The sequence below is a fragment of the Trichoplusia ni genome, chromosome 5, assembly GCF_003590095.1.
Source record: "Trichoplusia ni isolate ovarian cell line Hi5 chromosome 5, tn1, whole genome shotgun sequence".
In the NCBI taxonomy this organism is placed as follows: Eukaryota; Metazoa; Arthropoda; class Insecta; order Lepidoptera; family Noctuidae; genus Trichoplusia; species Trichoplusia ni.
In genome coordinates, this window is record NC_039482.1 from 2,154,686 (window position 1) to 2,179,881 (window position 25,196).

Consider the following 25,196-nt stretch of genomic DNA (forward strand, 5'->3'; position numbering starts at 1 on the left):
TATTGTATCTTCTTTTTTTTAGCCCTACAGAAGTTAAATTTTTTGAAGGTGATATGCAAAATTGCTGCTAAATGATGCTAAATTTTCATAAATATTCATCGATTACTTAAGGAGTTCTAGGTGGCTCCTCAATCCAGACGTTTAGATTGAGGAGCCACTTTTGCACTCAAATATGTACTGATATATTTTGCTGCTAAATCTGGCATTCGTGCTGCTAAATAAGCTAAATTGCTGCTAAATAATAGTGAAATCAGATTTCAAAAAAATCTGACGTGGCTCCTAAATCCTTACTGACATTATAGTCCTAGTCCTGGCGACCCCTCTAGCTAGCCATTTGTATAGAATAGCAAGAAACTGCTGGAGGTTTCTCTCAATTCAAATCAAATCTTCTTTATTGTGGACTGAACCGATTTGAATCGACCTGTAAGCCAACCACCTGGCTTATACAGTTAGCCACAAACCAGTGTTTGCTCCTAAATATATATATATATATATGCCTACGTTTCCCACAGCTGTGCAACGGCCTCCCTTCTGTCCATTTATCCTCTATTCATTTCAGTCCATTAATTTCCTAAGATGGGAGTATCCCAATCCTTCGTGTAAGACTCGAGTTTGAATAAAGCAAGGTGTCGTTATTACTATAATGGGAAATAAAACATGTTTCATGAGTATTTATTGTATTAAGTTGTGTTTAGTCTTACTGTTGTCAATTGCTGTTTAATAATGTTTCAAATTTCATGCATTCTAAAATATCCTGGGAACTATAATGATACGGCCCTATCGTAGCTAAAACTTCAAATTTGAATTTTACATATCATTTTATTAAAATAATATATAATATTATATCATTTATATAAATTTCATATAAAGCTTGGTGTATATATAACAAAATTATAAACAGTAAAAGCCAAATCCTTACAACCTTACCCAGTGTACCCTCTACCCTAATATCTGTCACATGACCAGAATCATATAAGCTGCGCTGAATGCGAGCCCGAATTTACGTGGTATATACTTGCAAAATATCCGTTACGGCTTGTTTGGTACCAAATATTAGAGCAAAAGTGCCAAACAATAGTACTAAAATATTCTTCCAGATCAGGTATTTTGCAGGTCCGAAACCAATGGTCCAATATGTGGAGATTTCAATAAAGGCAGGCGCGATGAGTCCGAGGATGGAAAAGCAGAAAGCGCCAATGACACCCATGAAGGGCCCGATGGTGGGCACGGCGACGGCGAGACCCACGCAGGCGAGTACCAAGAGAGTTCTCATGATGTAGTTAGCAAAAAGAGGTCGCTTGGTGTACTTGTGTTTAATGCCATTCCACATGATTTCGATGCACACAAAGAACTGCAGTCCGAATGTGCAGTACACGGCGATGGCAATGGCGACCTTGACGATTTGGGCAGGACTGTAAACAAAAGTACATAGATAAGTTTGGTGTACAAGGGCCAAGAATGTTACAAAGAGTTAAATCTGTATAGGTACGTACATATATCAAAATTTAAATCCAAATAGTGAAACGGCGATACTTACACCTTATCTTGTGCCAAGTTCAAAGTGATAGAGTCAAAAACGTCCTCTCCGAAGCGAAGGTAACCAACAAAACCGAGGATAATGTACACTACGCAAACAAAGCTCATGCCTTTGTTCAAAACCCCACATATTCCTAGCAGCGCACGAGGCGTCTTCATGGAATTTTCTAGAGGCATTACGACCCCTATAGCTTGCATGGCAAAGATAACCAGCGAAAAGCATTCAGGCCATTCTGGCGGCGGTTTGAAGAGCATTGACTTAACCTCTTTCGTCTTTAACTCTCCGGTACCCACCAGGTAGTACATGGTGATTCCTAGACCGAGGCCCATGAAGCCGTTAGCAATCATTGAAACTGGAGCTAAGTACTTGAGGTTGGGGACCCAAGCCATTATTATAAGCGGCACCACGAGGGCAAGGATGAATATTCTAAGCTCAACCGTTTCTTCATCTATGCCCATGTAATATACCACAACCTGTAACAATAAGGCGAATAGCTATTTATGGGAACTTTGATTTTATCTTGCTATTATGAGACCAACTTCACTCCGTCGGAAAATACCAATTTTAATTTCGTGCTGACTAATGAGATTTGAGGTCAAACAAGCGCGAAGCGTTTTACAGTCATCATGTTACTTGCCTGAAGAATGTTTTTGGCTACGATAACTGAATACACTGAGCAGACGCCGAAGTATGTTATGAAAAGACTTATCAGGATAAAGGATCTGGAACAAACATCGAACAATTTACATTTGGGACTATAAAGAGGTCACTGGTCATCATTAATTGTCTGCGATCTCTAAAGCCCCTTTAGGCAAGTAAGTTATAGTTACATAATAATAATCAAATAATTTTAATAGAAACTGTTCTCCTTTAATTGATTTCTGGATTGCCAAATTTGATCATGACGCCAGGAGACTGGGTTCGACTAAGGAATAATATATTTTACTAAGTGAACTAGACCGTTATGACTCCATTCGTTATATAGTGTTAAGTTTTTTGTTACCTGAAAGTATTGCCGAATTTCTGAACTGATACAGGACCAGTCTCCAAAGCCGCTTTGCCAACTTCAGGAAATGTCATCTGGCTTTTCCTAGTTCTATAGTAAAGCACATGCGCGCATTTAATCTGTGAAATAAAAATGATTTAAGTAAAGCCAAATACCAAATCAAATTTTGTTTCCAATTGATAATGAGAATTTAATCATTTGATAAGATTGAAGATTTTAATTCTAATAAATTCATAAACTGTGCGCCGCATTCGTGTTTCTTTTTATGCTTGTTGAAAATGTATTGGGAAACTTGAAAATATTAAAGTACTAATAACAAAATGTAAACAAATTAATAGACTGTTTACTTACAAGTACGTAACTGCAGTGAGTGCAAACGACGGCTACGAGGATGGTGAACAATACACCGAAGACAAGACCAGCGCGCTTGAAGGCCTTGGGCATGGCGAGGATACCGGTGCCGAGGGACGCCTTCAACAGATGGGTCAGCGTGTCCATGTTTCTGAAACATCAGACGATCTCGGTAAAAACGAGCCAGTTGCTGCTTACCTTTAAGTTCTGAGTCTTAAGATTGTAACTTATATATTATTACTAGCTGTTGCCCGCGACTTCGTCCGCGTGGTAAGAAGATATAAGTTAGGAAAATTTGAACGGAAGCCTTCCAAGATGAATAATTTTCCTGTTTTTTCCACATTTTCCATTGTATCTTCGATCCTCTTAGTTCGCTCGTATTATTAGCGTGATAGTATATAGCCTAAAACCTTCCTCGTTTAATGGTCTATTCAACCAAAAAGAATTTTTCAATTTGAACCAGTAGTTCCTGAGATTAGCGCGTTCAAACAAACTGTCGAGCTTTATATATTAGTATGGATTTGATTAATATTTGTTAACCGGGTACTGGGAAAACGGGACTTTTTCCTTACAGATCTTTCTCTATCCTAGGGACCTCTTTAACCAGTGCGAATTAGTGTTCATGTCATGGTCGTCCTTATCAGTAGCTAGGCGGAACAGTCCTTTATCGCTTGTTATCCCGGACCATATACGTGTTCCTTGACCTGAAGATTTTTACCTCCGACTAACCTTTTTTTGTTACAGCGATATTGCCCATGATGGCAAGTTGAATAATTTCCAACTGATGATATCGCAAAACACCACCCAAGTAAGATATTTTGCGCGCATGGTACCTGGGTTGGCAATGATCTTGGTCACTTTCTGAGTTTCGAAGGTGGAAAAATTATCTGTAATTCTTTGAATTTCCAAATCAGCACTATGTAGTACATGTTTTGGTGTCTTGATAGAAATCAATAGAAACACTCTTCAATTGTATCTTTTTTGACATGATTGTTGTTTTGGGGGTTCCTTGGTTTAAAAGTTTTTTCTTATATACTGGTTCATTTTCTGTCAATCCCTTAGGTTAGAACTGTGTCCTTTAACTCACGAGCAGTGGCGCTGCGTGAGTCACCGTCGCCCGGGGTGGAGTCACTATTTGCCGCCCTATTGACGTCATAAAAATAATAGCCTTTTTTTTAATTCTATCGATTTTTAAGGCCAAAAAAACAAATTTTATTATTTTTTCATGCCACGTTCACCGATAAACAGCTAGGTAAAATCTTTTGATCAATCAGAAATCCAGTCTTCAGGGACTCTTAGACCAGTATTGCAGCGCGGCTTAAGCTCGGTGCAATTGCAAGCGCGTCAATGCGCGGGTTCGCGTAAGCAAACCATCAGCTTTTTTGACAATACTAACTCGTCAAAAATCAATTTTGCCGCCCTCCTGATAGTGGTCGACGAGCTGATCGACAGATTCCCTCTGTTCGAGACATTCGCGCTATATTTTATAAAGCATAGCCGTTTGGCTGAAATGTTTCAATTTGCTAGCGCTTTTAAGTCATCTTAAATCATTTACCTTTGTACGTAACATATTATGAAAATAATAGTCTTTTGTGCTGTCAATATTACAAAATGACAAAATTTATGGACCGCGTACGTCGTTTTACACGTTTACATTTTGCATTAAAATTTGAATAAAGTGCTTCAAGGCACTTGAGTTGTTGACTGTGGTATATGAGCGAAAAATACACGCCAAGTTCAAAGGGTTGGTTCATTGTTTTCTTCCATTCTTGTCAAAAAGGAACTGAACCACTTGGAACCGTTCGTGTAAAGTATCGATACGGCTCAACCGATCACAAATTTGTTTTAAATCATGCATTCTAAGTTACGATAATGCATAAGCTCCAGCAACATCAATGTTGTTCGTGACAAAAACAACACCGCGATCAGTCCTCAACTGTCCTCAATACTCATTGGCTATTTTCGTTTTGGAAAGTGTTTTGCCACAATTCATGAGATAAAGTCACAATCGAAGAACGAGCTGGTGGCGATACACAAAAGATACTTTGAACGAGTGATATGGATATTGATTTTTATACTCTTATAAAAAAATAATTGCTATATCTCTTGGTCACGCTATGACGCCGGTACCGATTTTTCCAATTAATTTCCTTAAATGTTCATTTAACGTTTTTGCGGGCAGAAAAGTACAAACAGGGCCCCTTTTCTATTTCCCATACGTTTACTAACTAAAATGTTGAGTTAATTTGAACTTTGTTGCTATTCAATACAGGAAAGCAATTAGCAGCGGTTGGTGAAGGTGGTACCAGAGAAGGTATTAGTGGTCATGAGATATACCTGCTCTCCTGATACCTCATCAGAAGAGCAGTTATAGTGTACACGGGGGTGGTTTTTTGGATCACAATAATACGGCGATATAAGTTAGTCAGCGCGAAGTTCGTTTGTTCAGCTAGATAATCTGCAACGTCGCTAAATATATAAAAAGACTTTGAACCGACTATGTATTTGTTATGTTGCATGACATCTGCCAAAAAAGTGTCCGTAGAATACTACTTACACAGAGAAAAGAAATAGTCTGTGCACTAGGAGACTAAACCTGCTAAGTATTAAATACCGCTACTTACGAAGTAGGATTCGCCAATCTCCTTTCGGCGAAAGGGTCGAAATCAGATGCTCCCGCCATATTGAGTCCGCACAAGTTATAAAAAAATATTAGGTAAGAGGTTACAACGATCCCTCCGCCATTTAATATTCCTAATACTTTGGTCAGTGTGATAAATGTTTTCAGTATAATTAAAATTGCCATATTTATTATTCTCCCGAACATTTTGACAGACCATTGACGGACTACTAACACGCTAGCGGCCATTTGACCAGAGCGTTCTTTGGTCTAAAGGAGAATGACAAAAAGTGGATAAAATGTCAACATAACAAGACCCTTGTCGATGAGAAATACAGATGTTCAATAATGATTGAGTTTTTTTTTTCGAAACGCACTGGAACTCGATTTCTCTGATATCTAAGAATTACTGCTTCTGTAAGTTAGAGTTTTTAAAGTACTTGCCTATACCTAATCCAATAAGGTTTGTCCAATCCAGTGTAGTACTAGATGCCACTTTCGCTAATTGATTCGAGCTCAGTAGCCTGCGTGCGATTAGCTTCGCTCAGGGCCCAATTCCGATGTTTATCTACAGTTGCCGGTGATTTAATTGAATCATGATTAAATTTGACACTATTCGTATTCTCGTAAGCATTCTGCCATCATGATATTTGCAAATTCATTGTATTGATAGTGAGGGTTGCATCCCAGATTGAATACTTTCATTTTGATCCAATTTGCATTAATTCATCGGGTATTGAAAATAGTGGAATTGGGGCCCAGAATCGTCGCTGGCGCCAACATTATGAACGACAGCGGATGAAGGATGCACTTCAGTATCTGCGAACATTATCTTTCCGCAATGCGCGTGAACGAGGTCAAGGATCAAGTAAATAAAAATATACAGAGCTTATAAATGGTTTATTCGCGTTATTTAAGATTATAATTAAATTACAAAATAATATCATATAACTGATAACATTTCAAATAACTTGTTATTTTATTGTTTGGTGCGCTGTGGTTATGAACAAAACAAAATTTAGTCGCTAACATTAATTTCCTATATAATTTAAAAACAAATAGGAACTTTATTGGTTTTGTTTTGACATTATGTCTACAAATGTTGTAATAATTTTCACTACAGTCGTTAAATTAAATAAATCATTTGTTTGAATCCATTAGAAGCGTACCAATTTTACATATCAATTTATATAATAAGTATAAATAGCTTTTATTATAGGTATAAGAATTTGTATATAAATTCAGAATTTTATCAAATAGTCTCTCTGTATATAGTAATGGACAATTTAGTTTTAGGCTAGATTTCTAGATTATGAAAGAAGGCCTCTCTCATGATATATCTTGTTTATGTATTATCACACGTGACTCTATGTACTTATTCATATTACAGTTCTACAGTATATCTTTTGAAAACTTATCATAAAGTGCTGTATATGAAAATTGAAATTCGCATAACGCACTTACAAAATACCCACATATCTCTATAAATAATGTACAGTTGTTTATAAATCAGTAAGCTTACAAACACTAAATGCAAGATCCCAGTCACCAATATAAGATAAAGAAATGTTCAACTTTATGGAAATAAGTTGAATTATGAAGGCATTTGTTCATTTACACTGATAATTATACTAAGGACAGTGGATGTTAAGTACTGACATCATAATAGATTAAAACTAACTCCAATCGCTATTTGGTCTTCGTTTAGTTCGGGAAAGACTTAACTAAGGTGCACATGCGCAGCTAATTTTGTATCGAACCATTAATCCATTACTTCACCGTGCCTACATCACACATTCGACAATACATGTTGACTTATATGTTTCTAAGTACACCATCCATCATTATTCAGTTCTGATTTGGGAATGTAATCGCGATTTTAGATAAATTTTACATGCCCCAATTAAAAATTGTATACTTATAAATATATTATACGTTTCATAAAATACGCAGAATATTAGGCAAAACTCTTTTCGTTAAAGTATCAATAACAAGTTAATAATGTGGAGCAAATATTGACAATATGCAATAAGTAGCACCATTGGTTTAGCAGCGGAACTCATATTAACCAATACAACAGAATGTTCATTTTCGTTATATTTCCTTGGTCGAAAAGTTTACAAGTACTTAGATTGGGGAATCAAAAATACAGTCTTGCAAAATTATAACGACCTGCCAGACACTGCTGCTTGATTGAACGTTACAAAGTATTGCACGCAAAAGTGGTATAAAATTATCTATAACTAATCACTAAGCTGTACGCTAACATCTATCACACATTAACACAGAATTTTTGAATAAAAGCTGCGCCGAACGCGAGCTCATATTTATGATAAGGTGTATACACGTATAATGTCGTTTATAGCTTCTTTGGTGCCAAATATGAGAGCGAAAAGACCAAACAGTAATACTAAAATGTTCTTCCAGATCAGGTATTTTCCAGGTCCGAAGCCAATGTTCCAGTAGGTGATGACTTCGATAAAGGCGGGCGCGATGAGTCCGAGTATGGAGAAGCAGAAAGCGCCAATGACACCCATGAAGGGTCCGATGGTGGGCACGGCGACGGCAAGTAACACGCAGGCGGTAACCAGGAGAGTTCTCATGACGTAGTTAGCCAGGTCCGGGCGCTTGGTGTACTTGTCCTTAATTCCATTCCACATGATTTCGACGCACACAAAGAACTGCAGTCCGTATGTGCAGTACACGGCGATAGCAATGGCGATCTTGACAATTTGGGCAGGACTGTAAACAAAAATATTGTTAAGTCTGGTATAAGAGAGCGAGTGTTTAAATAAAATAATAATAAATAGTGAGTTGTTGATACTCACATATCAGATTGAGCCAGATTAAGAGTGATAGAATCTAAAACGTCTTCTCCGAAGCGAAGGTAGCCGAGGAAACCGAGGAGGATGTACACTACGCAGACGAAGCTCATGCCTTTGTTCAGGACTCCTGTGACTCCCAGCATAGCGCCTGGGGTCTTCATGGCATTTTCTAGGGGCATCACGACACCGATAGCTTCCATAGCAAAGATGGTCAGAGAGAAGAATTCGGGCCATTCCGTGGGTGGTTTGAAGAGCATTGAGTTGATGTTCTCCGTCTGCAACTCTCCGGTACCGACCAGGTAGTACATGGTGATTCCGAGACCGAGACCCATAAATACGTTGGCAATCATTGAGACTGGAGCTAAGTACTTGAGGTTGCGGATCCATGCCATGAAGATGAGAGGCAGTAGGAGGGCAATTATGAATATTCTTATTTCAACTTTGTCTTCCTCTTCACCCATGTAATACGCCACGACCTGTAACAATAAGGCGAACGTCTTTTAAAGTGATCTTCTTGTCAGGAGTTAGTTAAACCATATCACTTGTCAAAAAGTTTCACATGTTGCACGTTTTGCAACTATCTTGTCTTCAAATGAATAATTATAACTCCTGCTTACCTGAAGAATGTTCTTGGCTACGATGACTGTATACACTGAGCAAGTTCCGAAGTAAGTCGCGAAAAGACTGACTAATATGAAGATCCTGAAACAAACATCAAAAAGGTTACACTTCGGACAAGAAAGGTACCATAGGTTAGGTGCATAAAAAGATAAATAACCTATGTACATGTTCTAATAAGTTTTACATGTACCTGAAAGCATTTCCCCAAGCCCGGAGTCTTTGAGGACCGTTCTCTAAAGCCGCTTGTCCAACCTCAGGAAAGGTCATCTGGGTTTTCTTAGTCTTTTTGTAGAGCACGTGCGCACATTTAATCTGTATATAAGAAAGAAGAAAATGTTAAGAAAAACTGAAAGTCAAATAAATTAATATTTACTTTAAATTGCTAATAACAATAAATATTTGGCAAGCAATGATTAAAAATTAACGACGTTGTACATTTTAATTTTTAATCTGATCTTACTGATTAACAAAATGTAATATGCATAGGTAAGGTTATAAAATTCGCTTAGCATTCATGTTTATTTTCATGCTTGTTGATACTGTGGCAGCGATCGCGAAGCAAATACTAAGATTAAAATGCAAACAATGTATAACAGTATTAGAAGTGAGCATAGCAGTGTGATGAAGTTTACTTACAAGGACGTAAGCGCAGTGAGTGCAAACGACGGCTACGAGGACGGTGAACAATATTCCGTTGACGAGACCAGCGCGTTTGAAGGCCTTGGGCATGGCGAGGATACCGGTGCCGAGCGACGCCTTCAACAGATGGGTCAGCGTGTCCATGTTTCTGAAACATCAGACGATCTCGGTAACAACGAGCCAGTTGCTCCAACACGCTTTTGATTGTGCATCCAGTGCAGCTGTGTACAATGTGTCACGTAGCTGTGCAATTACAACCATACTCTCTGTCAAAAACAACGCTGTTTATACTTAGTCTATACGTAGATTCTTATATATCCATCATTTATTAAAGAATGAAATATTTGACCTTCAATTGTTTCGATATCATTTAAAAGAAGTCTGATAGTTGCACATCTTGATTTGTGTTCGCATCAGATAATAATATAGTGGGACTTTGTAATTCAGATGAATAAGTAAAAATCTAAACTTTAGGATTTTTTTGTGTCGACCTTGGAATATTTCTACAATATCCTGAGGTTAACTAAATTCATGAAAAACGTTCTATTTTTGATCGCCACATTCGCGTTAAATATGTAGATAACAGACAAGAATTTCATGAGTCCTCCTGAACGTAAATCAATTCGTGAATTGGAATTGTTGATTTTAGACTAAAAAAGTCTAGGTTGTCTGATAACGTAATTCTTAGCCTTCTGTTTTAAGTGGTGTTAGAATGTCCAGGGTCATTTCTGTACTGATTCGAGAAGCTTTTGACACTATTGAGATGTTGCCAGCCCTTCGCGTTATGGTCATTATAAAGGTGGGCTATGTCAGCGCTTAGCGTCAACCATCTAAGATAGAAAAGATGTTTTAAAGTTATCAGAAAACATTATAGCTGCTTAACTACAAAAAAACTTTAAATGTTTATTATAGTCTACTCACTGCAAGTATATTAGAATTTACCTAATGTTTTTTTCAGTAATCGTCAATATTCCTACATAATATGTCTAGCATAGGTACATAAGAACCACTAAATTCAGAGGTCACTTGTATTTAAATATACTTAGCATCGCCAATTCGCATTTGCTGTGAAAAATTCGCGTGGCATGAAATAAATACGAGTATGTTCATTCTCCGAGCACGGTGTAGTTACCAGTTTTATAGGTTTGTGGGTCGGTACGTGAAGAAAATTCTGCATACTTGGCTCAAATACCGGCCCGATACAATACTAATTATGGTTTTACTTAGCAACAGTTTGCCCGGCAGACACTTCAATACTTAGATATTTATATTGAAACTTCTTCGTATATTCTTGCTGTTTTAATAACTCCAAATGTCTTGTTACTTTCTAGTACGAATTTCTTAGTAATGAGTCCAAACTGTTCCTAAGTATTAAATACGGATTTGAATATGATTACTTACGAAGTGGGGTTATCCAATTTCCTTTCGGCGAAAGGGTCGAAGTCCGCCGACTCGGCATCTCCCGACAGGTTGTATCTGAACAAATTATAAAAATACATTAGATGACAAATCAGAACCCTTTTCTCCAGATGGGAAATCATTAAATGAGTCCTTTAGGTTAAGCGGAAGGGAGGGTCAGACTTCTACTGACTAAATCCCACCCGTGTCCTATGGTCTCTGTGTACCGGGGATACGGTAGCCCTTTCGGACTATTCCGCTACAAAATAGACCCCTGTAGTATTTATCATTTAGAACATTTTGATCATGATCCGTACCAAAATGTATAAATTTGGGGAAAAGTAAGGTAATCAAGTGTAAAAGGAAAAACAGAAGAAGATTGAGCGACACTTTATGGCTCATTCTGTTTCATTTTAGACATGACGAGATGTAAGTATTATAATTAACGTGTTCTGCTACTTTATCTTCTGTAATAGTGAAAGTCGTTTTACCGTACTTTTAAATAAATAAATGATGATAGAATTGTTTAGTGGTAACACATATTTGGTATTTCCTAATTTTCACATGGTAGTGACAGAAGTCTTGAAACGGTAGCGGTCGTTCGACCAAGTTCTTTGCTCTTAAAGCATGATAATCAAAATTGGTCCAAAAGTCCACTAGCAACGAGACTTAGCAGTTGACATTCTGGATGAAAAACCACTTTTTGCGGCGATAGCTAAAATCTACGCGGACGAAGCTGGTAGAAGCTAGTAAAATCTTGTCTTTAAAAACAAATACTAACTTGTTGACAACTTTCTCCTTCTTGTCTTCTGTAGACAGGAAGGTCTCCAGCTCCTGCGGCGCGGGCGCATTGCCATTTGCTTCCTAGAAAACGAAACAAAAATACGAAATAAATATCAACCAGTTGATTATAAGTTATTATAATTAATTTAGCTCCAAAGATAAGAAATTGTTTTTGTTCAAGATGTAATCTGTTAAATAATAAAAATACCGTGATATGGCGGGTTTATTTTAATAGATTGCTGGGGGTATTTTATCACTTGTTTGATATCATCATAGATGTTTCTGGAATGGGCTGATAGTGTTTTGTCATTAATACATACTTATACTAGCTTATAGCAATGACTATGTCGTTCGCAATAATGCTTATTCAAAAAATCGTTTTTGTATTCGTGGAATTCTGCTGTTGGTTGAATAATGTGATAAGTAACTACATGTATATAACATTATAGAAATGTACCTAACACGTTTATTGTACCTGCATAGACTATAAGCGGTGTAGGTGTAGATAGGTAGGTGTAGGTACCTTTTTATTATAACAATGTTGTATACTATGTGGACTTCCACATAGCATTCAACGGAACTGAAATTAAATCATTCTGCCTTCTATGTTTATTTGTACCTAATAACTCTATTTATCATGTTGCCTACCTAATATTTTACTGCATTATGACTTTGCCTATACTTAACGAATTATATTTAGATCGATAAGGATCCAGATTGCAGATATGAAAGTTTATCACAATATTGTTTTTTATCAACAAATAAATCACTGAGTTTGGACTTGCAAGATAAGATTATTATGCTTTTTCTGTATCATTACCTATATTAAAAAGATAAATGTTACCTAAGTTGTTGCTAAGTAAAAAAATAAACCTTTTTTCGTAACCAGAACTTGTTCCATTCCTTCCACTTTAACGAATAAAGATACGTCTACCGACAACTCAACCTTTTCATGCTTGCTCTGACTTATTAAATGAACCTTGAAAACGTTTAGATAATATTTGTTTAGTTACATGGTTTAGTAATGCGTATTAAGGCGTCTAGTAGAGTGCTAAGTGTCGGGTGTAATATAACAGATATATTTAAATGACGTCACTAGAGTTGTAGCTACGTTACGATAATCTATCTCGATTTCTCGGTAGTCTACGAAAGCGTTCCTGTTGCCCTTCAACTGAAAGAAGGAATGGAAAAGCACTCGGGGTTTTACCTGATAAGAGTTTGCCTTTGCCCAGAGCAAAATAAGTCTACGCGGCTTTCCACTGGGTCTCAAAAAGGCAGAATCTTTCGGCGAAATATAGATAACGTGAGATATTTAAAAATAAATGTGATTTGATTGTGAGTATCGTTCTATTATGATTATTTTTGGGGCAATCCGGAACATAATAAACTCGATTATAATGATCCCTTGTGTATTTTATATTTAGTTCTATGCAGGTGCAGTCGGTACAGGCACACTTTAAGTCAAATCTGACGAAAAGAAAGAAATAAAAGAATTTTAGAATGACCTAACTATCTACCATACCTAGTCAAATGTCTAAAATTAAAAATCTTTTTTTAATCACTTTATCATCTAGTGGTTTCTTAGGTCCACGCGAAGGTTAGACATTAAAATGAAACTACTTACGGATTTTGGACCTGCAAAGGTGTCGAAACGTCGGGAACTAAAATTAAACCGCTATAAAATCCGTAAAAGTAGTTTCATTTCAACACTTTATTATCTATAGTTTTAGTCATGTATATTTTTATTTTGTTCTAAATATTATATGCAGGTAATAAAATTGACTTACGTTCACCATTTTGCCAGTTTGGTCTAGCAGCTGACCGATGTATTCTTTGCACCTGTGAATCAAACGAAAAACTTTCATTAATATCAGCATAAAAAAAACAAAGATTAAATACAATTTGTGTATTATGAAAAACACATTTTACATTTATAATTCCATATCGAATTTGATTAGATAATCAGTTAGGTTAAGATTGAAGATACGATCTTAACGTTAAGTTAATAATCTGTGTAATGATAGTAATAATAAATTATTTCGTAAAAAAATACTCATAATTACGAAACTGCATCAGTTTTTTCGTAACTTCGAAGATAAAAAAATCTAGAACTGATTTTGCCATTTTTTTTGAGTAACGATAGCAACCCTTGTTTATAAAATTTGCTGTAAATAATTTTTTTTAAGGTTAGTAAGGGTTTTTCACTTATCCATTGTAAATACTTTTTGTTAGCCTGCCTGCATTTTCAAGGTTTATTTGTAGCCATAAAAGTAATTGTACGTAGCATTTTTAGTGCTTGACATCAATAAAAAATATCGCAATAGGTTCAGAATCATATAAAATCAAGTATGAACTAAATGCGTAATACAAGCATTGTTATAATGTGTCATGCTGAAGATGATTCTTCAACACGTTGGCTGTATAGTTTTCGAAAAATTAAAAGAATTTTTGTTAGTTTATTTGACATTCTACCAGCGCAGCGGTACCTTTGGTATTAACAGCTGAAATGTATGCTTGATAATAATATGATTTCCTTGACATGAATTTTACTTTTACTTGTTGTTTCTTTATAGTAAACTGCTGAATATTGTACTTAAATTAATGCGTTTAATTTCATTTACTTAATCAGAAAATGTTATAATAAAATTTCACCCTATTTTTGTAACATAAAATTTATACCATGGCAAAATTACAGTTATGCGGAGTCGTTTGCATTCGCCGAAGTACAAACAAGCTTTCATATTATATTTCAAAAGCGTCGATGAAATAAAAGCTACTTAGTAAACACAAGATATAGACAATAAGATACCTGCTCAGAAATAAATGCGTAAGGCGCTGACTGCAAAATTTGAGCTGCCTGCGACATTAGAGTCTCTAAGTCCACATGAAATATATTATATTCCTATTCGACGAAGTATTCCTGTTAATATACACACATGCATAGGCAATATATAAAAAAGCATAGGTACTTCCTAGATTTTCGACAAGACTGGGCATTTACAGACATGATTTAGAATACTTTACTGATGTTAAGTGCATTACATCTTTGAATTCTTTTTTTGTCTTGCTTAGAAGCCTCGCTTATCTAATAAAACGTACAGTCACTGAGTACTTTTAAAGGATCCGTATTTCTACTCCACTATCTGACTGTCTCAGAAACTATGATCGTAAGTATCGTAAGTATCGTAACTATGTATTTCTGTTGCCGCTAAACTACATACTGAAATGAAAATAAAATGAATATTCAAGGGAATTTTATACAAGCAAGATATTTATTTAATTAAATAGACATCTACTATAGAACCTTTGTCCGCGATTCCGACTTGCGTTACTCGATGTCACCAATACTGCCAAAAACACGAGCTTCTTAGAAGCTTTTGGCCTACTAACGCGCTGATAGCTACGCGTCATTTCCTTGAAGTTCGCACTTACATTTGTCAGCACTGATAGTCACCTTGACCTGAAGCCAGCTTCGACACCTCTGTCTCACTTTGGCTTTATTGTTCCGAGAATAAAGGGAGGCCTTTGTGACGAAAACATTTTTTTTTTTATCTCGTACACGCGTTTTCAGAATTCTTTGACGCGGCAAGCAAAACAAACTCAATACAATAAGATTTTTAGAAGGACTATTCACAATATATAAACTGTTTTACAATTTGTTTTACAAATTTTTATTTTTGTTTTATTGTTAAAATAAAAGTAGAGTTATTGTGGGACACAAAAAATACATATAATTAGTACATTTGTCAGAAAAATACTGGCTTTGTAAACTAACGTTCTGTTGTTGTTTTTGAAACAGTGATAATATCCTATTTAATTTACTCCGTCGTCTGTTTACTTGCTATATCGTTTTAAATGTACCTACTTCAACTTAATGCATGCTTATTTATTTAGTACTTTATGATTACGATATTTATTTTTAATGGTATTTTGTAAATACACTAAGTAATAGAGATTTCAAGTGCCAGAGATGGCTCTACAATATATACTGCCTATTACTCGATTTCTGTTCTTTAAAATAATCTATACATATAAAAATGAAATTTCCCTTGAATGGACCGATTTCCCTAATGTTTTTTGTTGTTGTATTTTGTTATTGTCCTTTAAGAACCTTTCTTATGGAAGAAAAAGAAGATACCATATTACTAGTAACCACCTTAATAAGTAATCCTGACTTTTATACGATAGTAATTTTTTGGATCCATCTCCGCCCCAATAATATAAAGGCACCGTGAACCGGGCATGGCTAGTAATAGAATAAAAATAACAGAAGAAAAACGCATAAAAAAGCCAAGTAATAAATAATATGTTTATATATCGTAACTGTTATCGTCAGCTGATATCGCTAGAATACATATACCGCAGTTGTATCAACGTTTTATGTAATATTTATCGATATTACCGAAGCTTAAAGTTTGATAATGTTGTTGACAAAATTTTGCAGTATTGTTATAACATGACAAGCAAAAAGACCACGGCTAATTATAATTGATAATATATGATATATTTTTTTATAACTTGATAAAAACACTTATTATTTTAATAATTACTTGTAGATCCGAAATCTGGATCGTGATATTTAAAAGGCTGTATTTTTTTAACTAGGTTTATGTAAGGAAATTAATAAATTCTTCAAAGAAAATAAATCTAAATCCGAAGAAAAAACCACACAAAATTTGATAATTGGAAGCCAAATAAGCATGGTGAGAAAAACCTTTTTTATTGGAGACTGACTAATATAAAAAAAACTCGTATAAAGTGAAATCTAAAATAAAAGTAGAATCGTAATAAACTTAAACTTAACCCGAACTTACACTACAACTAACAATTTATTATTAAAAATACGTTACTCAAAAATGAAAAATATTCTAAGTTAATATTTCGAACGAAAGAAAATCCCGCATCAAAAATTTTATGAAAAGTTGATGTAACTTACTTGGGATCGTGTTTCGTCACTTACAAGGTAGACACGTCTTGCCTCCCCAATAGTTGTGTTACGACTGATAACGCTGGCAGTCTGGCTTCCCCACATCGACTGATACACTCGTATTATCAATTCAATCGGCAACTCGTGATAATGAGACACGTCGTGTGGACTCGACTTCAGTTCGGTATATGGTAGTAAGCTATCTAAGTTTAAATGTCAAATACAGTACAAAGCTTGGCGCGTGTTATCTCAATATTCTTGTCTGTTGCTTTTGTTACGCATATATTTGTGTTAGGAGACATCTATATATAGATGTCGTGAAACAGGGTGAATAAGCGATTTCGTGATGAGTTTAAAATTCCGGCAAATGTTTTTTTTGAACTTATACTTCTTTTGACGCGATGGAGAAAAAATATGGAAGTGAATTTTTATGATGCGCTTGCACACCGCCACCTGAAATTCAACATCGGTGGATCGAGAATTGTAGGTGGTATGAAAATCTAATACTATGTTCAAGTTGTATACTACGTTAATATTTTCTTTTATTTAAATAAAATATTTTTGATAAATTATTTATTCTCCACATACACATTCTTTCTTTTTCATATTTTTTTTTATGTTTTTCGGTTTTTATAAAATTAGATTATTTTTTAGATATCACAGCTATATTTTTTATATTTTATAAGTAATTGTTTTAGAAACGAAGATTTCCTATTTTTAAAATTAACTTACAGATTATGATGACTTTCGTCCATATGCTCGTAATAATTTATGAGGAAACCATTTTTCTTTTTCCCTTCCTGCCTTCCTAAAAACACTGACTGATTTGTCCTATTCAGTCCGTTTTTCCGTAAAGTTCTTGATTTAACATAGATATACCCATAAGTATAGATATAAAAATATTTGTGCACACGAAGAATGTTGGAGCTGTGCTTCGTGTGCATAAATATTTTTCGCCCGGTACTGGTTACCTTGTAAATCAGCGGATAGTTGACAATCGTGTTATTTAACTATTTAAGATAATTATGATAGGCGCGACATGGTTTGGATGGTTCCTTATTATTATAAGACAAACATTGAGAAGAGTAAATAAAGTTTTAAATAGCTTAGTAAGTTACTATTTTACATTACGAAATTTTTGGTACTTTCAAACGTTTTTTTGCGGTTTCTGTTTTAATTTATGTGAGGACAGAGGTTGTGAAATGAAAGTATACTTACTCTTTTACTTGCTTTTGTTATAATTTCTTGAATAAGTAAACTTTTTTAATACAAACTCAGCACAAAATACCAGTTGAAAAACCGTAATTAATCCAGTGTCTTTTTTTATCTAAAAGAGCTTTCGTAATAAGTTTTAAAATGTAGTATACATTCTAGTCCTAGTAATAGCCTTATATTTAAAAGGGCAAGCACACAAGTCATTTTGATTGTATGAATAATTGCTATTTATTAAGCAAGTTACCCGGTCATTGGCATAAGACCAATGGCAATTGCATCTGCACTTTAAATCATGGACTAATTTATGAAGCAATCACTCGTGCGTTCTGGGCTAATAAGCACTTAGGTAGTCACTTCTAATATAAATGAATCAACGTAATATGCAAACTGTTATTCAATGTGGTAATGTTTCGTTAGGATTTTGTCACACGAGGAAATCGCAAATCGTACTAATATTATAAGCGAAAGTTTTTTTGTATGGATGTTTGTTACTCTAAATGTATTTAAACGAAACTTGATGCACAAATAGTTTACAATAGCAACTTAATTGTACTTGCACAGCTTAAAAATGACTAATTAGATAAAAACTAAACTACGTTTTGGTAGTATGTTTAATATGATGCAATTGTCGTAAGTTCTAGAAAAATACCACTTCGATGTAAGTTAATACAAAAGTACCACGTGGAAAAAAGCCGATCGATATAATGCTTTCAGAAGTGTGTTTTAAAAACCATGTTTTTTTTATTCTAGCTAGTTGTTACTATACTTTTGTGCATAATCACCCGTCATGATGCACAGAGTAAACAAATGTTTCAAGTGCTATGAGTAATATCGAATTGTCAAGTCAGAAATGTAGTGATACAGCAAAAATAACTTATGTTTGTAGACCTGACTGGCCTATTGGTCTAGTGGTTAGTAGCACTGACTGCAATACCAGAGGTCGTGGGTTCGATTCCCACCCAGAACAAATGTTTTTGTGATGAGCATGATCATTTGTTTTGTGTCTGGATGTAAATTGCATAATATGTTGTATGCTTATCTGTTGCCAGGTACACATAATGTAAGCTTTGCTAATTTGATACTAGATTGTGTGAGAAAGTTGTAAAATAATATTATAATGCCAAAAAAAAGTCCGTCAAATACCGTCAGTGAATTCGCTCGAGCATTCACGCTAGAATTTTCACCTCGATTCAACCAAAGTAATGTTTTGTTATTCAAAACACGCGTACACGATCGTCTGCCCTGATAGTAGGCCATTCAATCAATAGATATGTACACGTGCGAATAACGCCACGTAACACCACGTGGAATAACGCGAAATGGCTAATGAGGCGAGTCTAGACAGCCTACGTTTACCGAAATGCGGCCTCGGTTATTCATAACTTGGTAATCTTGGTATACAATTGAGATCTCGACTGTGAACTAATGAACTTCTTTTGGGACACGTGTAATCTCACAAAGAGTTTGAATAAGATATCCTTGTGAGATGATTCGTGTTTCGTAATGTCGTCTGCAAAAATATATCTTCAATGTTTCAATGGGCAAGACGACAGTAAGACGGATGATAAAATATTGTGTATGCATTGTGGAAAAAAATCTCCATTTTAACATTTAAGATGAGATTATTATTTTATTTTAGAAAATAAAATTACAAAATACTGCCATCCGCCATGCTTTTTAAAACGGAAATCAAAGTGTGTTACGTCAGCCCTCAGTAAACGCTGTCACTGTCACTGAATTTATTTCGAGTTTCGACTACAACTGTGTACAAGTTTACTGAGGGTTGACGTCACAGCAATGTCAACGCCGGTGACTGCGTTTTGGCGCGATTAAATGAATGTTTCATTAAAATTTAATTTTTATTATATAAATTACAGAAATATTATATTTTTTACTAAAGAATATTTTCAAAAATTGTCGTCTTGCCCATTTCAAAAGGTAATAAACACTTTAAACCTTTGACCTCTTTCGTTAAACAAAGGAGCAAATGATAATAAAGGTATACTTATTAATAAATAGATTTGACCCAACCTCAGATACCTAGATAGTTTAATTATAATTATATTTAATCGAGGAATTACGCAGTTATACACTTAAAATTATTTGCGAAAATTCAATTATGTTGGTATTTATTAAGTATCGTTTATTAAGTTTCATTTGTAACAGTTTCCTTTGCCTGCGTAATTATCAAAATGGATGTTATTTTCGATTACCACGTAGATACTTTGATTCGATTTTACATCCCGAAACGATATTAATTGTAGAGGTTTAATTCAGAAATACTGCCAAAATGTATTAAGATCCTATGAAAATTGTATGACTGATCTACAAAATATACTTAACCTAGATTCCTCTAAAACAGTATATATCTGGAATTACCCATCAGTTTGTCACAAAAAGATTACTAGAACGAAAACTACTTATACAAATAAGGAAACAGGGCGGAGCAAAATTTCGGTGACAAAAAAATAATAACAAAAACATTTACGAATCATTCATTTGGAAGCAGCTTGTAGATCGTTCCTGATCGACTTACACGAAGTAGATCAGCCACTTATTTCTCACAAAAGACTTCACGCTCTAATACTCAATATCTGAGAAGGCAATTTTATGTGAATAATCTTTCGACACGTACCAATTTGTGTAGCAAACTTTTTGACACCTTATTTCTTGTTAGATCTATGGTGCAAAAAGTTCAAGAGGCTATAACTGTATGTTACGTTTAAAATCATAACAAAAACGTTTACTCCACGCTTCATGTTGACCTATAACCGAAGAACGTAATTTAAATCTCGAAAGTATTGCGAAAAGTAAAGAATATATTCGAAAATGGTTTTCTGAAAATTAAACTAAAGATAAATTTGAAAGTGTTTTTTATTGTACTGGCTGCGAAGTACGATATTTTATCATACTGTAAGTAATTAGCCAATAGTATCATGCTTGTTGAGAACACACATTATTCTGAATACGTTTTCTATACATATATTGTGTCTACTTTAAAGTACCTCCTAATTAACCGTCTATTCTGAAAACTGCCCGAACGCAATTTGGACTTGTGACCTTGAAAATACCGTAAAAATAGACCGAATGAATGCATTAATTAGCATTATTCTTAATTATTTTCATATCGAAGAATTTAGCAGTGTCCCGAATTTCTTTTATTTTTATATTTTTAAAACACTACATTTTATTCGGCTCTTATTAACAACATTTCATTCTTCCCTGACTTAAAAAAAAAACAAATGCTATATCGCTATATGTTGTAACAACTAATACGTAAAAAAACTAAGGTACCTGTTTACTTCGTCAGTGCGTCAATGCCCGTATACGTCTATTACTAAATGCGATTGAATGAAAGTGACAACTGTTTCTCAACATCGTTATATCATACTATTACCAAGTACTACCATTGTTTCACGATTTCATTCAGTTTTCATCAAATCCCTAACTGTCAAGGTCTCTGCGCACTCGACCGCGTCAATTTAAAACTATGGATATCCTACGAGTGTTTTGAAAGCGAAACTTTGCGTGGATATTTTGATGCTTATTAGTTTTCAGGCAAAAACTCTTGAACGGATTTTGACGATATTTGGTACTTTTATAGATTGCACTCCCGGCTACAATTCAACCTATTCTAAAAACTAGACAAATGCGCGTTGGACTCGCGATACTAAGAAGTACCATGTGTCTAAAAACGAAGATTGCAACCTGCTACAATCTTTAACTGTGTCAAATTTCGTTTTAACGCATATCGTACTAATTTTGCAATTTAAAAAACGCGGAATTCCATTTCCACTAAGCGACGGCGCGGGCAACTGCTAGTATGTTTATAGTTAACTCATTAAATGACCTCATGATTAAATAATAATGTGCTTATGAATCTTAATTAGTAACGCATGCGAGTTACAGAAATATCATATGTTTAGCTGTCTAGTCACGTTATTCTGTTGGATCTAACAAGTGATGAATTAATTGCAAAGTACATGTAACAATATTGTCATTAATATACAAAATAGTAGTCTTTAGTATCGCAATAGAAATTTCACCCTAAAAAACTAGCTGCCCCGGCGAACTACGTACCGCCAAACAGTCGATGATCACAGTGGAGACAAAATATTAAGGGTGGACAACCCTTATCATTTAGGGTTATGATAAAAAAGATACTAACCGATTCTCAGACCTACTGAATAAGCATATAAAGTTTGGTAAAACTCGGTAAAGCCGCTTCGAAAGAGTAAGCTAACTAACATCGTGACACGGGAATTTTATAAAAAAGAAAATAATCATGAAAGTCGGTTTATAACGAAGTAACAAACATAAAAAAGGTCGAATTAAGTATTATTAGAAGTTGTTTAGAAAAACCGAATAATTGTTTTGTTAATCACAGCAAGCTAGAAGATCCTAACAACTCAATACGTAATTAGTTAGTGACTGTAAAACAATGAGCACTAAATGCAACGTCTTTACTGCTTAAGGCGAGGCGCTTGACAGTCCGACAGATGGTAATTATGTCGCATATTCACAGCACGCGAACCGCAAACAACATGGCTTACGTATGTATAACGTGTTCATGATAAGGGTGCGTCAGCAACGCAAAGAAAATTGGTAGTACGGACAGCATTGGAAGTGTAAACAGAGAGGCTAACAAATTGACATCATCAAAAATCTTTATTAGATTGTTGTTCAATTTTTTTTTTGTAAATACATTTTTTTAATATTCATTTGTATTTTTTTATTCTTAGTTCAAATTAAATACATTTTGCTGGCTTAAAATTACTCTTAAATCTAACATAGTTTGTAACTTTTGTTGCCGACTTTACTAACCATTGTAAGCTAAGCTTGAATGCTCCATCCAACAAAGATGTCTTATCTTTTGTTTTGGTGATAACGTCCTATTGATAAGGCAATCTGTTATCTTCGTGACCCGTAGAAGTGTCATATGAGGTAGGAAACAATCAATTAACTCGGTGAGCGCATTCATTAGGCGAGTGTGTCAAACAACAACCCACTGGAGTTAAGCGAAATGTATTTATTCATGTAAATTGTTTATTGCAACTGACAACACGACTTTATCAGTGCTATTGATATAATAATATAACGAGGTAAGTAATTACTTACGCTGTTTTGATATAATTAAGTGTAGTAATGCGGAATTAATTGTTTTGCCACGTCGCGCGTCGTCGGCTAATCAGATTATGATTTGATCGAAATGTTCGCTAATGGTCTTTGCACAGGGGTCTAATGGCATGGTTTTCCCATTCAATTTGCACTTGCATTAAAAATTGATGTTGATAGTCGATTGCAAAATGGACGTTGTATTTCGAAACTATGAAAATCGATACTTATTTTCCACTCTTGTGATAGTTTTCCTTCTTTTCCTTTATTTAATAACTTTATAGGAAAAGACAAATTTAATAGACAGGAGATAGACATTTAAATAGTCATTTTATTTCAATTGTGGAAGTGCGATAGCGTACTAAATGATAAAGAGCAGCATCACTTTTCCACATCTGCAAGAATATCCTTACATTAAGAGGTAGCTTTAACTTTACAGCAAGGATAGAACAGTGCTATTGGTCACCACGAAACCCTCACTGTGCCCGAAGAATCGCGGGTTCGATCCCCGCATTTGTGTGATCCAACGAATTTTTATTCTGAGTCTGGGTGTATATGCACGTGAATTGTTTTCCCCCGCGGCACAAGGACTAAACCTCTCAATGCGGAAGTATTTTTTTGTGAAAAGGAAGGCAAGAGAAGCAGCTTAAACAAGTTTCTTAAGTCAGATATCTTATAGTTTCTTGTATCAAGTAGGTTAAAACTACAAATAAAACAATTTTATCATTCTATTTCAAGTTTTGTTTAGTTAAATAATAAACAGTTCCATTAGAGTGTATAGTAATGTATCACATTCGGAAGTACATCGGTTTGCGGTTTTACAACTGTTTGTGGGAACACTCGACACGCCATAAACCTAACCTGAATTGAATGTATTTTACTACATGAATAGGCAATATATTACTATAAAATATGTGTCATCTGCGATACTTATTACTAAGGCTAAGTAAAACAAATTATGGCGATTCTTAGTCAGATAGTCTGTAATTGTTGTGCATGAAGGATTGCAACGCATTGCCATACGCCGACACAAAAACTCTGATGACGTAACACGGCGGTTCAGGTTCAGTCAGTAAAAGTCTGACACTACCCATTTCCTCCCCCGAGGAGGTGGGTGTCTATGAGCCTTACCAAAAAAAATAGCAAGTCTGTAAAAGTACTCTGTTATACGTATCAAGATGACATATATCATGACACATATAACGACTTTGTGCAGTTTCGTTCGTACCCAGAGGGCAAAAAAGAACCCGCGAATACTTATGTTATTAAAGCAAATTTCGTATTTTAAACCTCTGAGAAAGAGATCCAGTTATGTGCAATTACTGACATAGTTGCCCTATCTCTTTTCCACGACGGTAGCTCTTACTTTAAGACATAGAAGCCTTAATAAATAATAATAATAAATAAATGCGGACAACATCACATACATTGTTCTGAACCCAAAGTAAGTTGCTAAAGCACTTGTGTTATGGAATTCAGATACAACGAAGGTACCACAAACACCCAGACCCGAGACAATGTAGAAATAAGAATTTTTACATTGACCCGACCGGGGATCGAACCCGGGACCTCAGAGCTAGCGACACCTTGAAACCGGTGCGTACGCCACTCGACCACGGAGGTCGAGTGGCGTACGCCTTATAGTACAATAGTTCACTTATAAATACAAGATTTACGTCATAATTTTATGACACCTTACCTGTTTTTCATCAACAACTCTCAAGACTTACCTATCGTGTACTTTGTATTTATTTTATAATGATATTGTTTATTTATTATGTCATTAAAACAATGCATCGCACGTCGTCATGACACAACTGACATTACTCCGTTTCCCTATTCAGTGTTAATTTAACGATTGTGTCATTGTAACTAGTATTGTATGACACTATCTATACATTTAAACGATATCAAACGGGAAACCCGTATTATTAACATTAAGTATCGCTGATTCGCTGGTAATTCAACAAAACGTTCGAAATTCGACCTTATGTGCTTGACATAAGAGCATTCGTTTTAGTGTTAGTTTTGTTATCTCAATTCAGTTGTACCGGATGATTTTCGATAGACCCATCAAAGTTCCACAGAAGTTAGAACAAAAGTATGGATTATATAAAAAAAAGAAGTTTTTATTTATAATGATAGATAGATATTATCCG

At 35.0% G+C, this 25,196-nt stretch overlaps 2 protein-coding genes across 5 annotated transcripts in view; both read right to left on the reverse strand.

The window, feature by feature from the left end:
• Nucleotides 1-845: 845 nt before the first annotated feature.
• On the reverse strand, nt 846-10,993 carry LOC113494024 (proton-coupled amino acid transporter-like protein pathetic). 2 transcript variants are annotated; one of them, XM_026872144.1, is made up of 6 exons: nt 9,765-10,993; nt 2,895-3,062; nt 2,541-2,662; nt 2,175-2,259; nt 1,538-2,010; nt 846-1,412 (listed from the first exon to the last, which is right to left on the reverse strand). In XM_026872144.1, exons 2-6 carry the CDS (start codon nt 3,039-3,041, stop codon nt 1,001-1,003), a joined length of 1,239 nt encoding a protein of 412 aa, XP_026727945.1. In that variant the 5' UTR covers nt 3,042-3,062; nt 9,765-10,993; the 3' UTR covers nt 846-1,000. The 2 variants fall into 2 exon arrangements, with proteins under 2 accessions (XP_026727945.1, XP_026727944.1); XM_026872143.1 differs by lacking the exon at nt 9,765-10,993 and adding an exon at nt 5,519-5,781 and having other exon boundaries at nt 2,895-3,045.
• LOC113494023 (proton-coupled amino acid transporter-like protein pathetic) overlaps nt 6,777-25,196 on the reverse strand; it is a 36,516-nt gene continuing 18,096 nt past the window's right edge. For 2 of the 3 annotated variants that reach the window (XM_026872140.1, XM_026872142.1), the window contains exons 2-9: nt 13,568-13,619; nt 11,779-11,861; nt 11,001-11,075; nt 9,597-9,747; nt 9,151-9,272; nt 8,957-9,041; nt 8,343-8,815; nt 6,777-8,256 (exon numbers count right to left, since the gene is read on the reverse strand). In XM_026872140.1, the coding sequence (XP_026727941.1) occupies nt 7,842-8,256; nt 8,343-8,815; nt 8,957-9,041; nt 9,151-9,272; nt 9,597-9,747; nt 11,001-11,075; nt 11,779-11,861; nt 13,568-13,619 (1,456 nt within the window). In that variant the 3' untranslated portion in view covers nt 6,777-7,841. Of the gene's footprint in view, nt 8,257-8,342; nt 8,816-8,956; nt 9,042-9,150; nt 9,273-9,596; nt 9,748-11,000; nt 11,076-11,778; nt 11,862-13,567; nt 13,620-16,716; nt 16,887-25,196 lie in introns of those variants that run through there. The other variant, XM_026872141.1, reaches the window with a different exon arrangement.

Bases quoted from the DNA above. Each gene is read 5' to 3' on its own strand.
- LOC113494024 (XM_026872143.1), bottom strand. From the start codon at position 5,763: ATGGCCGCTAGCGTGTTAGTAGTCCGTCAATGGTCTGTCAAAATGTTC. The intron at 2,663-2,894 runs GTAAGTAAACAG...TTTATTTCACAG, and splicing joins CTCACTGCAGTTACGTACTT to ATTAAATGCGCGCATGTGCT. The intron at 1,413-1,537 runs GTAAGTATCGCC...TTTTGTTTACAG, and splicing joins AACTTGGCACAAGATAAGGT to TCCTGCCCAAATCGTCAAGG.